Genomic DNA, 14,011 nt, shown 5'->3' on the forward strand with positions numbered 1-14,011 from the left:
CCTTTACCTTCTTGCCCTCTTTCATTGTCTCCGGGCTTGAAGCAATCCATAATGTTATGCCAATGAGACAAAAAGGTCTAGAACTCAGGAGGTAGAAGAAGTAGGCTTAAGTAAAAACAAAGGAAAATGGGTTGTCCAAGAGAACCAGTCGACCATCAAGAAAAAGGCAAAGAGGATTCGAAGGCATTTCCATACCTCACATTTACCCTTGGGACACAATGAAGAGGATTATAACATGGCAACTAATTTGACCAATCAAAAAGTGGACATTACTTTTGGGCAATTATTGGCCCTTTGTCCTAAATTGAAGAGAGAATGGAAGAAATTTCTCCTTAACAAGACGTGTAGACCCCCGCATAAAAAATCTTGAAGTGGTAGGTTTTTGTGAAACGAGGATCATGATTATGCAAGAAATTTAGCAAGGCAATAACACAACTAATTGTAATGTGGACTCAATAATAAGCATAAGCAAAAGCTCTATTCCATTGCTAATCGAGCTTCAAGTATAACAATTATGTAGGCCCTTGGCTTCATCTTCCAATTTAACCTCAAGTGGTCCATCCATATGGCCTATGAGCTCATCTACCTCACCTCATCCATGACACCATTTGGAATCTACCACTTTCCATTCACCCATTTGCAATCACCACTATCCTTGATAAATAACCTTAACTCACCTCATCCATGACACCATTTGGGATCTACCACTTTCCATTCACCCATTTACAATCACCAATATCCTTGATATATAACCTTAATTCAATGCCATACAATTTGGTTTTGCCGTTGACAACAAATACTAATAACTTATCCTAGTGTCAAATTGAAGATCCTTAAAAAACAAAATACAACACTATGGTACATACCTAATAGCCACTTATCACATACATGCTTATGGTCTCTTGGGCTCATTCATAGGTCTCATATCTTGGGCACCATTTGCAAAAGACCTTAAGAAGAAAAGGGCCCATATCACTCTCCCTTATCTATGGCATCTTGCATATTGCAACAATGGGTTGCTCTACACGCCCCCCATTAGATGGACTTTTATGGCCTAGACACCACTAGGCCTTAGAATAACAGCCTATAACTCGAAAGAATTGAGTAAACAATTGGTAAAGAAGTTGTTGATGAACTTCAAAGCTTAGTCACCTCCACAAGTGGCCCACTACCACATGTACCTCACCTCATCCACCAAATAATTTGAACAATATATAGAATAATCACTATACAATGGAAATTAATTAATCAATTAAACCAAATCCAAAACTTTGAAGATCCCTAAACAATGAAAATCAAATAATCAGCTGAACCAATCCAATTTACTGGAACTTTATATATAGGTGCAGAGGAAATTCAAATTTACAACATGAAACTCCACTACTAAAGCAATAAATAAGAATTCAATGTGCCCAATGTAATGAGCTGTGTCCACTTATGAAATGAATGCCACCTTAGAAGAGGTCCTCACCCTCACCTTAAGAGGTGTGAGATCAAGCCCTTCAAGAAATAATAGCCAGAAAATCCAAAAGCCCATGTGCAGTTCAAGAGAGCTGACAATTATTTGAATATTAGAGGTGAAACTGATCTAATATTGTGAACAGAATACACATCTTCAAGATTTTGATCTGCCCTGAATTTCGCTTTGCATCCTGTCCAAAAAGCTGTACATTGCCCACATCTTTGCCAATTCCGGATGTTCTGATCAAGTTCACTACCAGGTAGTAATGATGATCATTAAATAGATAACAATGGACTGCTTTCATGCCATCATCAATGTGCATTTGCAATGCATCAAACCTAGAGGGGTACTGTAACATAGCAGAGCCCCACATCAAGCTTCTGCCCTCAGCTTTGGTGAATCTGATGAGCCCATTCTCTCCTTGAAGTTGTAAGTCACATCACCCGCCACCTTTGCGATTTTAAAGAAAGCACTACTTGCCCACATAGCCCCAGATTGCACCAGCTTGTTGTTGACAATGGCAGTGCCTGCACTCTTCACCCCTTGCTGAGCATACACATAGACCGATGCCGTCCGCTCAGTGATGTGGTATTTATCATTCACAGACTGCACATGTATGGTTACTGCAGACGCCCCCGCATTCAATTTCTCTGCCAACCCTATCCTGTTTTTGAATGAAGCCACCCTGGATGTCGCATTTGCGGTGAACTGGTGCCTCTCGTCAAAAGACTTCGCCCTGCTTAGTGCATCTTTACCTAGAACATACCCCTTGGACAGCATGTTGGCCACCATGTCCTGAGCTTTAGTGACGGCTAGGCCAGGCTTTGATTGCTGAACCTGGGAAAGATGGCATCACAAACACCATTTTATCTCTCAAAGAATGCTAAAGACATGTATATGTAGGGGGATCCAAGCTTACCACAGGCTGCACCGCTTGCTCCTCCCATCCGATTTCCTGGTCCACGTCTTCTAGAGACGAAATACTCACAGGTTGATCGACAATCGTGGAGCCCTGGCAATACAATGTCCACACATATGTGATTTGGCTAAATTAAGGAGCAATTAATGCTGGATTAAGGAACCCCATTCATCTGAAAGAATTAAGGCTGTATGTGCAGGAATGGATCTGAGAGAGGGTATATGGGGTTGGCATCTAGGATTCCGTATGGGGTCTGCATCTAGGGTTCCGTGGACACCCAGGTTGTGAAAGGATGCTAGATACTAGATCTTGCATAGATGGGTCATGGTGAGCAAGGATCTAGACAGTTTCACAATGCATAAACCCCTTCTGCAATTTGAGAGAAACAGAAAGCCAAGATGCTATGGAGAGAAACAGAAAGCCAAGATGCTATGGAGAGCTGGATCTGTGAGTAGTGGAACTTACAGAGAGGAGCACTGCTGTGTCGAGGGCGTCTGCGTCTTTGAAGGTGACAAGAGCCACTTGGGACCAATGGCCATCACTGCCAAAAACAAAGAAAATTCCCACATCTAAACACAGAAAAGCTGAGGAACGATGCCATATGGGTTAACCCACATGGCAGAAAAAGCAGAAAAGGAAGCTGAGAATACAAGAAATATGTGGGCAAGATCTGCACCTGCGCAGATCAATGTGGGCGATCCGCCCAGAAAAGGAGAAGAAATTCTGGAGATCTCGAACTGTTGCTCGCGAGGAGACGTTGTTCACCTGCACTGTGTAGCCCTTCATGGCTATGGCGGAGAAGCAGCGAAGAAGAAGAGGATGAAGTTAAAGAGATTCTGCGGCCCTCCGCACAGAGAAAAGTAGGGTTTCTGATGCCCTCTATACAGAAGCTTAGGGTTTCTGATATGCCCTATAGACCAAAAAAAAAAATGGGTTTCCGAAACCCGATTGACAGACACTAAAGGCTTATGGTTTCTACAAAGCTGAGAGAAGTTACGAAGAAGCAAGCTATGGCAACTGCTACAGTGCAGAATCAGGTACTGTGACTAAATATCAAAGCTCCAGAAGCTTTAATGGAATGGCTGGAGCCTGGGAGTCCTCCGCCATTAAAGCTTGGAGCAAGTAAAGTTCACAATAGCGCAATACATTATGTGGACGGCCTTTTGCCTTTTACAAATGATGAATGGCATGAAATGAAAGAACTGATTTTACTAGTCCGTGCCCGCCATAGCCAGCAACCAAAAAGAGCTATGACAGTGTGTGTGTGTGATAGAGAGAGAGAGAGACAGAGACAAAGACAGAGATACTGTGTGTGAAGAGAGAGAGAGAGAGAGTGTGAGTTAGAGAGCAGAGAGAGAATAATCATAATAAAATAGTTAGAGAGAGAGAGAGAAAGAGAGCAGAGAGAGAGAATAATTATAATTATTCACAACATATTGATCATAATAATAGTAATATCTAATTAATATTTATTGAGCATAATAGCAATGGACTGCCATTTAACACGCACATTAAATTCTTATGATTTTTTTTATTTTTATTTTTTCGAAGGTCACACACACAGCCTCCGTGAGGTGGAGGCGGCCCTGGAGTTCAAAATTGGAGTACAAAATTCAATGGAATTATAAAATCTTTCTTTTTCATTAATTAAGCAGAAAAAGGTACAAGCTTTCCAACCGTTGTGAAAATAAAATTCAAAAAATTGGCATTTAACTTTTTTAAACTCAAAGCATCCAAAAGGGCCAATCAATAATTGAACAGCACAATAAAGGGACCAAAAAAGCAGTTCGTTGGGCCAACTGTCATGTTTCAGCTGCTTTGCCGTCTCATTCTCTCACTTTTGGTTACTTGCACAATAATAATATATATAGGTGTATATATATATATATATATATATATATTGAGTAACATTTTGAGTTTAATAAAATTTCATTGGGTGTGCACCTAGCTCTAAAAGCTGCATTTGTATCTAGATTTTAAAAAAATCCATGAGAATTGCTACTCACTTCCATCATGCACACCAGTGTCAGAAAAAAACCGTCCTTTCATGTTAAAAAACCGGTTGAATTTTTCAAAAATCGGCTTATCCCTGAGGCTACCCTTGAAATAACTGGTTGAATTTTACCAATTTTAGTTATAAAACCTATTGGGACCTTCAATTTTTAAAAGGAAGACCAGTCATGGAAAAAACTCTCCTTCTTTTCACTTGTTAGGAAAAATGTTTTTTCCCGACACACACGGATGCACACAATAAGTAATAATCTAGTAAAATCAAGACCATTCTTACACAAGCAATTCAATAATAAGAAATTTTTCCAAGGCTTGAAAGGTCCCATATTCTTATGTCTCTTATCCTTATGGATTTCAAATACACATGCCCAAATAACTAGTTGTAAAATTTGTGTTTGTTGAAGGCCATAAGAAGGAAAAATAATCATAATGTCTTTGTCTATCCCTATCAATCAAATATGTAGTTGCTATTTTTTATCGATGTTTTTCGAGAAGACATTTAACATAGATAATGACTTTTAACATAGATATTGTTTTTAACATGAATACTGCTATTAACATAGATACGGCTTTGTCAATGTTTTTTGAGAACACTTTTAACATAGATACAACTTTTTTTTGTTGGCCCATTTTGTAAAAAATGATGTACATATACTTTTTAGGATACATCCATTTATACATACGGCAAACATAGTGTAACTTTGTCATAATGGACGTTGAAGCATTTGCTCTCTTCCATCATTGAGAAGGCCTTATCTTTGTGTGTCATCAAAATTGATCTCTCCATTGTCACAAGCTTGCTTTTTAGATGAGCCTTTAGTGGATGGCAGTCGCCTTTAATTAAAGTGCTAGAAGGGACATGGCCCCATCTAGTTAATCAAGTAGATAATGGTTTCCTTCACCAAACTCTTGTATAATCTTATTGTCAATGTGTGGGTCATGCCCTATGGTTGTTTCCCTATGGTTATGCCGCCCAAAGATCCAATTGCTTCTTGGCCATGTCCCATATGCCACTATTTTGACCTTAATGTTATCCCTCATTCCCCTTTCTGCACACATGAAACCATGATTAATCTCTGTATTTGATCTGGCAAGTAAATGTCCTTGACTAAAGGTAAAGGCATTAGAGAACATCAAAAATTTGAATTAATCATTTTGAATTGGGATGATGATCAATGTCCCTCTATTACTGAAGATATTTGCATTAATCATTTTGAATTGGGATGATGATCAATGTCCCTCTATTACTGAAGATATTTGCATTAATCATTTTGAATTGGGATGATCAATGTCCCTCTATTTACTGAAGAAATGCATCTCAAACATTTTCTCAATGGTATGATTCATGTGTGTTAAAATAATGGATTTAATATAGAACCCCAAGATTGGCATAAGTACTTGACTATTGATGATTCATGTGTGTACTTGACTATTGATGATTCATGTGTGTTAAAATAATGGATTTAATATAGAACCCCAAGATTGGCATAAGTACTAGTCACAAGAAGACCATTATCATAAGATTAAAGGATATTACAAATTGGCTTCCTAAATTTATGCGTGATGTTAGGGTGGATTAACCCTAGGTGAACTTGATGGCTCTGAATGTTCATGCTTTGTACCTCTAAAGTTGATTAAACTTTAAACTTGTGAGACCCCTACCCCTCTATCTACACTATGGCAGCGGAATCACCCTAAGGGTAGAGCAACTCACTCGAGGCCTCATATCACAATATCCTAATGATTGGCTATTCCGCCAACTCCTCTAGTCTCATTAGAACAATCCTTCTGAAGGAAAGATCTCTAGGTGCTTTCCCTTCATAATTCTTACAACAAGCAGATCACATTAAGCGGTTCCCCCAAAAATCAACAAGATATCCTTTGACTCCTCAATTATGAAGGCAATCCTTCTATCCTTATTCATGATTACTAAACTAAACTACTCATCCCAAGTTTTCTCGTTCTACCCTATCACCCACTTTCTAGTGTTTGATCCTTTCTACTTAAACAAGGTCCTAGCCTTATGCAATCCCATGGATCTAGCCTTCCACCCTCCATTGAACCTATGGAGCTGGTGTGAATTCACAAACCCATAATTGAATTTGCCACTTTACTCACATACACCACCTTAATTAAGTTCACATATGCACTCCTTTGAAAAATAGCCCTTTCATAAAACAAAAACATATATTATATAGTTATTTTCATATCATGTATATGTGAAATGTCCATATCACACCACATGGATATCATGCATATAGTTCTTTTCATATCATACATATAGTAAGTTTTCATATCATGCATATATGAAATGTTCATATCACACCACAAGTAACACATCAATGTCACTTCATCAAAATCTCCTTGCACCACAACCATGATCCTTAGACTAGAGTGACACGCACCAATGAGCCCAAACACTCCTAGACCACCGTGATGTAACCAGTGTGATCCTTATACCATCGTGATGTAACCAACATGATCCTTATACCATCATCATAATAAATATCCTCGTACCATGACCGTGAGGGTGGCATGCACCAATGAGCCCAAGCACTCCTTAGATCAGGGCAGCATGCACGAATGAGCCTAAGAGAGGATCCTTAGATTAAGGTGACACACACCAATGAGCCCAAGCACTCATGGACCACCATGATGTGACTGGAGAGGAGCTTACATGTCACATCCACCTCAACACAAGTGCCAAATAATCTTCAAAGTCGCTTCTATCAGTCCATCACCTATCTTAGAGGATCCTTAGATTAAGGTGACACACACCAATGAGCCCAAGCACTCATGGACCACCATGATGTGACTGGAGAGGAGCTTACATGTCTCACATCCACCTCAACACAAGTGCCAAATAATCTTCAAAGTCGCTTCTATGAGTCCATCACCTATCTTAGAAGCATGAACACCCCAGGTACTGGTGTCAAGAGCCACCACGTATGTCTAGTACCAACACACATACTTAGCCACTAGGCACTATCCTCCCCATTTTTTACTCCAAAGTTTCTTCCTTATCCACCACACCAATTGTGCTAGGAGCACACCCACATTTGGCCAAAGAGAGTACTTGTCGAAATGATCGCCTTCGTGTGGTACAGGTGGATGACACCCACACGAAAGTCCATAAAACTGTGTGGTTAGCCTCTACAAAACTGTGGTTAGGCCTCTATAAAAATCACATATACATCACATGAATACAGTGTAAATAATAATAGAATTCTGTAAACCATTGCAAGCTAAATGAGACATCACTCTGCTCTAGTCGAAACTCCGAGCAAGTCAAATTCCTCCAACTGCAAGCATTCCTTTCTTAGGGTCACTACCAAGTTCTTTTGATTATGACACATACGTCATTCTATTCAATTTCAAATAAAGTCCTTTACATACAAAGAGGGACTTTCGAAGGTAATTCATTTACTATTGTCTTACCTTTGATGTTGAAAATCATTAAGAGTTATGGACATTCTTTATTTTGCACTTATACACCTAGAGTTAAGGTCTTCTTCTTTTTTCACTAGGTGCACACTTATGCCCCTAGAGTTAAGGTCTTCTTCTTCTTTCTCTTAGAATTATTAAATTATCTCGACTTCCATAAAACAGGTCGACAGCCTCTAGTATGAACCAACCAGCAGCCTGGGTCATATAAAAGCAGGTGCCTCATTCCCTCATTCATCATTCAGTAATTCAGCAAAGCATTCAGCAGTTCAAGCACCAATCAACACACATATTGAGTATCCTAACATATCTCCAAAGGATATAACTTAGCTACAAGACTCTATAAAGCTCCATAAACCCCAACCTTGGTTTATTTCTCTTGATCGGATTCATTTCTTTTTATTTGTGGGAAGTTAATTCCTCTATAAACTTAAGGACTTTGCCTCTTTGATTTGGGCACTTCTAGTCCTTGCCTTCCCTAGCCTCTTAGTCTTATTTCTTCCAACTCCTATTCTATGACTTTAGAATATTTACTAAGGGTCATTTAATTTATGCACATTAATGCCCATAGTGTTTTTCTCTTCCAAAAATTTATGATATATCTTGCTCTTGTTTTTTTTCAAGGAAGAGACTTCTATTAAGTATGAAGCATACAAAAATCACAGCTATAAGCTGGAATAGAATCACCCCAATATGTAAGGTAATCTCAACCCCACTGAGGAGCATCATGGTACAATGAAAGACCCATGGGACTAGAGGAAAAGAAAATGCCATGGTACCACTCTTGCAAAAATATAACGTGCTTTGCCTACGTGGAACGCGAGGACCTCTGAATACAAGCCCATGTAGCCAAAAGAGTATGGATGATATCACCCCATATAGTACTAATACACTAAGACTCAAAAATCTGGACACCCTGAATTTCCTCTGTGCATCTAGCTCTCCATATCTACCATGTTGTAATACTGGCAAAAATCTCTCAACAGGTGTCAATCCTCTGTCTGGGTGGTTTATAATGTGAGTGAGGGACATCCTGCAACAAACCATACTCGACAATACCCCTACAAATTAAAATAGCAATTTCTATATCACTGCCCTCATAGAAAAGCTATGGACTAGACTAGAGAAGCCAAGCAGTTGCCCCCCAAGTAACATACATGGTGCATCCACTCAATTTTCTCATAAATTGGACTATAGAACTGCAAATACGTTGTGTAGTGCTGAGGGGGTTTTTGGTGAGCATTTTAGAGAGTGAGAACTTTTTGGGAATCAGGCAAGCAAATTCCAAAAAGATACTCCCTCCATGAAGAGAGAGAGGGGCGAAGCAAGTTGGAGAGAGCAACATGACATAATTATTTGAGAGAGGGAGAGGGAGAGGGCGATAGTGAGCCAAAGGGACTGAACACAAAAAAACATGTCAACATCATATCCTCTACATTGAGGTTAATGGTTCAAACTTAAAATAAAACCATTAACGGGGAGAGGGCGATAGTGAGCCAGAGAGACTGAACACAAAAAAACATGTCAACATCATATCCTCTACATTGAGGTTAATGGTTCAAACTTAAAATAAAACCAAGTTCATTTACATACACCTTCCAAATACAAAAATGTGAAAACCATCATCTTTACTACTATGGCCCTCGCTTGTTCTCCGGGGTGTAGGCATAAAGTAAGCGAATGGTGTTCGTACCCTTCCGCACTCCCTCTAGAAAGACACGCTCAGACGATTCATCAATAAAACCATAGGCTTGCCATATCACAATTAATCCCATCACTTTGTCCTTAAGAAATAGCATCATCATTTCCGGAGGAAGTGGAAAGGATGTGGGACCTTTCCATGCTTGTGTACCATCTATGGTCTTCTGCTTGACCTGGTGGCCTCCCTCAGGATACACACAACAACAACTTCAATGCTAACATTTTATGAGGCCATCACAATTTAAATGAAGGAGGGTTTAGGGTGGTGTACTCTATTAACAAGGCTTGGTGGCAATGGTGTATAACAAAGTGCTTTGGAGCTTACCTCTATATTTATAGCAGCGGGAGAGGTGCACTCTTCTTTTTCTATAAGAAAAATAAAAAACAATATTTATCTTTTTTAATGGTAATAATAATAAAGGCATCTTTCCTCTAACTTCTACACCATAATAATAAAGGCATCTTTAGAACTTATTTGGGAAAGAGCGAGTATGTATTGGATCACCTTCACCCTCCCTCCTCTCTCCTCTTGTAGGATTTCAAACCCATGAATGCTCATAACGTGAATACCATTCATCAATACACAACAACATTCTATAATACCAAATGTGCTTGAAAATGCACAACCCATAGCAAGAGGGGGAAGAGGGAGGGAGACAGGGAGATAGACATTGCACAATTAAACCCTCTACAATGAGGTTACTTCCACAAAGGTTACATAGGTCCCAAAATACTAGAGGTTAACTGATTATCCATGCATTCAATTTTCTAAATTAGGGTACGTTCTCCTACGAGACAAGGCATTGTAAAGCTTAAGGTCGGATAGGATAGGTTGTGAATGAACATATTCTCGCTCTGGCTTAATCCTGGCACACACAAATAAATGAAGTACAAGTGCTTCCATGCAAGATACGACTTCTTCTTGGATTCTCTATCTGCAAAATCTGGACATGTCCAACACGGTTTGTCTTTCACATGCACATCATATTTTCCCATATGTGCATCATCCCCATGCGATTTGATCTTGAAAACTTTATACTTGTGCTCCACTCCCTGCACTTCTTCTACCACCATAGATTTCATTTTGAAAGTGGCCTTTATTTTTTTGGTTGCTTCCTCTGTGTCAGGATGTTATTTTTTCCACCATTGAACACATGTTGAACTGCATTCTAGTTAGCCTGAGCCTCATTTTCCATGAAACCATAGAAATCTGCCCTCTCACAAGCATGGTTGGCCATCACTTCATTAATGCATTCCTAGAACAAAAATTGGGCCTTCATATCCTCCTCTTTCATTTCACATGTCGCAATCGTGAGAAGATCCTGCATGCTACATGAAAACTTTAGTCATTTAAGAGGTTACACAATTAGCTAGCTCTAACTACCTAAATACTCTACATTGGTGATATGCTACCTTGGATCATACACATGACAAGATATGGTCACCCAATCTGATGTTTGTCGGTTGTGGTCAAACTGTTGTGGTCGAACTGTATCCACGCATGTTGCAGGTCGCTAGAGCTGGTCCGTTGCATTCGATTCACCAAATCCAACATTGAAGCGGGTCCGTTGCATTCGATTCCCCAAATCCAACATTGAAGCGGGTCCGATGGTGGACATTTTGAAAAGATAGCACTTCTCATGTGAGGACCCTTGACCTGGGAACCTGCTTCCATGTGGAAGAAGTCATAAGTGCACTCTCGCTTCAACTTTAGAAGTGCATCCAAGACAAAGCTCTCCTTTGAAGGCCCCCTTGCCGAGTTGTAGTGACAACCTTTGAAACCTAAAAATCAAATTGTTCAAATATCACAGTTTACTTATCTAGATTTTAATAACTCTTTTACACAAATCTGATTGCCTAACCAGATAGCCTACCAGTTGTCTTCCACTAGTGGTCCCATCTCCTCTGAATTTTGAGGAACCACCTTCTTGCACCAGTGCTACCATTACGATTTCTTTAGACACACACATTTATACCTTCCTTGCCCCAACATTGTGATCCACCCCTAGCATCTTGGACACCATTTTCCTTGTCCTATTAGTTAGTGCCTTTGATGTGCCTGTACGTACATTATGTTGATTTTGAAGCCGATTTGTATCATTAATCTACTCATCGTCTCGTTAGAGTGCATCACATAATAGATATAGCAATTGCATGTAGCAATGCACATTGTCGGAACTGAGCAGTAATGGCAAAGGAGCTTTCCACACTCCTCTCCGTGGGCCTTTAGCATGCTTCTAGTAAAATGTGATGTATTTGACACCCTGTGGTTCTTAAACGTGGGCAAAGTTTATTAAAACACTTCAAACTACCTAGGTAATGGCTTCTCTGACATACTCTAGGGAAGGAAATGTTAGAGGTTTGCAGTTTGACCACTAGTGGGGGATCATACTTACACTCCATGGAGTCCATTCCTAGTGGCAACAACCAGAACGCTCACCACCTATTCACTCAGGGGCCTTTTTGATAGTTCCTAGCTCATAGTAACCGGCAATATATTCACATATCAAAATGGAAGATCAACGAACGGATCCATATAAAAGAGCCATGGACTAATCCGTTGAGGACTAGCAAGGTCAACCAACCAGATCCATGCCCGAATTCAGAAAATAACTCTTACTCCTTGTTCCAATATCTTCCCCGACGTACGTGTGGGTATCTTCGGCGACCCAGAGCCTGAGCACCGTATGGTTAGCACCCTCTAGGATCCTAGGTCACCTAGTGCTTCACTCATAGGCCGCTTCCTTGGTCCCTCATCCACTGTACCACCGGAAGCTCACTATTTAAATAAAACCGAGGCTGGTCAAGACCTCGGCTTTGCTACGCGAGACATCCTTCGTTGACTCTCCATCACAGCAGTTGCAACTTTAACAGATAGGTCTCCACGACCTCATTCACAAGACGATTAAAATGCTTCTCCAGCATTCTTGCTTCTCCAGCATTCTTGACATGAAACAGTCATTTAAAAACAGATTTCACATACAAACATAATTCCAACAATATTTCTATTTTTTCTCATCACTCCACATCCTTTCACATTAGTCCCCATCTTTTCTCATCTTCCCACAATTTTTTTTCTCTTCATCGATCTCCCTATCACATCACATCATTCCCACATCAAATCACATCCAATCGCATCATCCACACATCAATCCACATCATCCATACATCTATCCACATCATCCACACCAATCCACATCATCCATACATCCATCCACATCAATCCACATTATCCACACATCCATCCACATCTTTCATGCATCCATCCACATCAATCCACACATCAATCCACATCATCCATACATCCATCCACATCAATCCACATTATCCATACATCAATCCACATTATCCACACATCAATCCACATCATCCATACATCCATTCACGTCAATCCACATTACTCACATATTAATCCATATCATCCATACATCAATCCACATTATCCACTCATCCATCCACATCAATCCACATTATCCACACATCCATCCACATCTTCCATAATCCATACGTCAATCCTCAATACCCACACATCAATCCACATCATCCATACATCCATCCACATCTTCCATAATCCATACGTCAATCCTCATTATCCACACATCCATCCACATCTTCCATAATCCATACGTCAATCCTCAATACCCACACATCAATCCACATCATCCATACATCCATCCACATCTTCCATAATCCATACGTCAATCCTTAATACCCACACATCAATCCACATCATCCATACATCCATCCACATCATCCATACATCCATCCTCATCAATCCATACGTCAATCCTCAATACCCACACATCAATCCACATCATCCATACATCCATCCACATCATCCACATCAATCCACATTATCCACTCATCCATCCACATCAATCCACATTACCCACACATCAATCCACATTCATTTCATAAGTATTTCCATTCTCATCTAATCACATCTTTTTCTATCTCATCTAATCACATCATAAGTATTTCCATTCTCATCTAATCACATCTTTTTCTATCTCATCACTTATTTCCTCATTTATCCTCATCAGATCACATCTACTTGCATCTGCCCATACATCTCATCAGTTCACATACATTAACATCTATCCAGTTTACATCGCATCTTATCACATCCATTTCACATCACATCTCATTCATTCACATCCCGATTCACATGCTAACACATTCATTCACGTCCCCTATCGTTCATTCACATCTCGATTCACATGCTAACACATTCATTCACATCTCGATTCACATGTTATCACATTCATTCACATCCTATATCATTCATTTACATCCCTTATTCACATGACATCACATCTCATCTATTCATTCACATTTATCTAATTCGCATCACATATAATGTAGCCACCTTGACATATTAGCTGGTGGCGAGTTTTCTATGAGGGACAAACAGTTTATGCAACTGTCAGAGTGTTCATGTGGATCCATCGTCATGTGTACTAGTTCCAATTGAC

General features: G+C 39.8%; 1 protein-coding gene across 1 annotated transcript; it reads right to left on the reverse strand.

Moving 5' to 3' along the window:
* Positions 1-1,311: 1,311 nt before the first annotated feature.
* LOC147610004 (binding partner of ACD11 1-like) lies at positions 1,312-3,527 on the reverse strand. Its single transcript, XM_086787109.1, has 4 exons — positions 3,058-3,527; positions 2,847-2,922; positions 2,382-2,474; positions 1,312-2,299 (listed from the first exon to the last, which is right to left on the reverse strand). Exons 1-4 carry the CDS (start codon positions 3,165-3,167, stop codon positions 1,835-1,837), a joined length of 744 nt encoding a protein of 247 aa, XP_086643235.1. The 5' UTR covers positions 3,168-3,527; the 3' UTR covers positions 1,312-1,834.
* Positions 3,528-14,011: the final 10,484 nt, after the last annotated feature.

The sequence above is a fragment of the Cibotium barometz genome, chromosome 50 (assembly GCF_041138505.1).
Source record: "Cibotium barometz isolate CiBa-2024 chromosome 50, ASM4113850v1, whole genome shotgun sequence".
Lineage (NCBI taxonomy): Eukaryota > Viridiplantae > Streptophyta > Polypodiopsida > Cyatheales > Cibotiaceae > Cibotium > Cibotium barometz.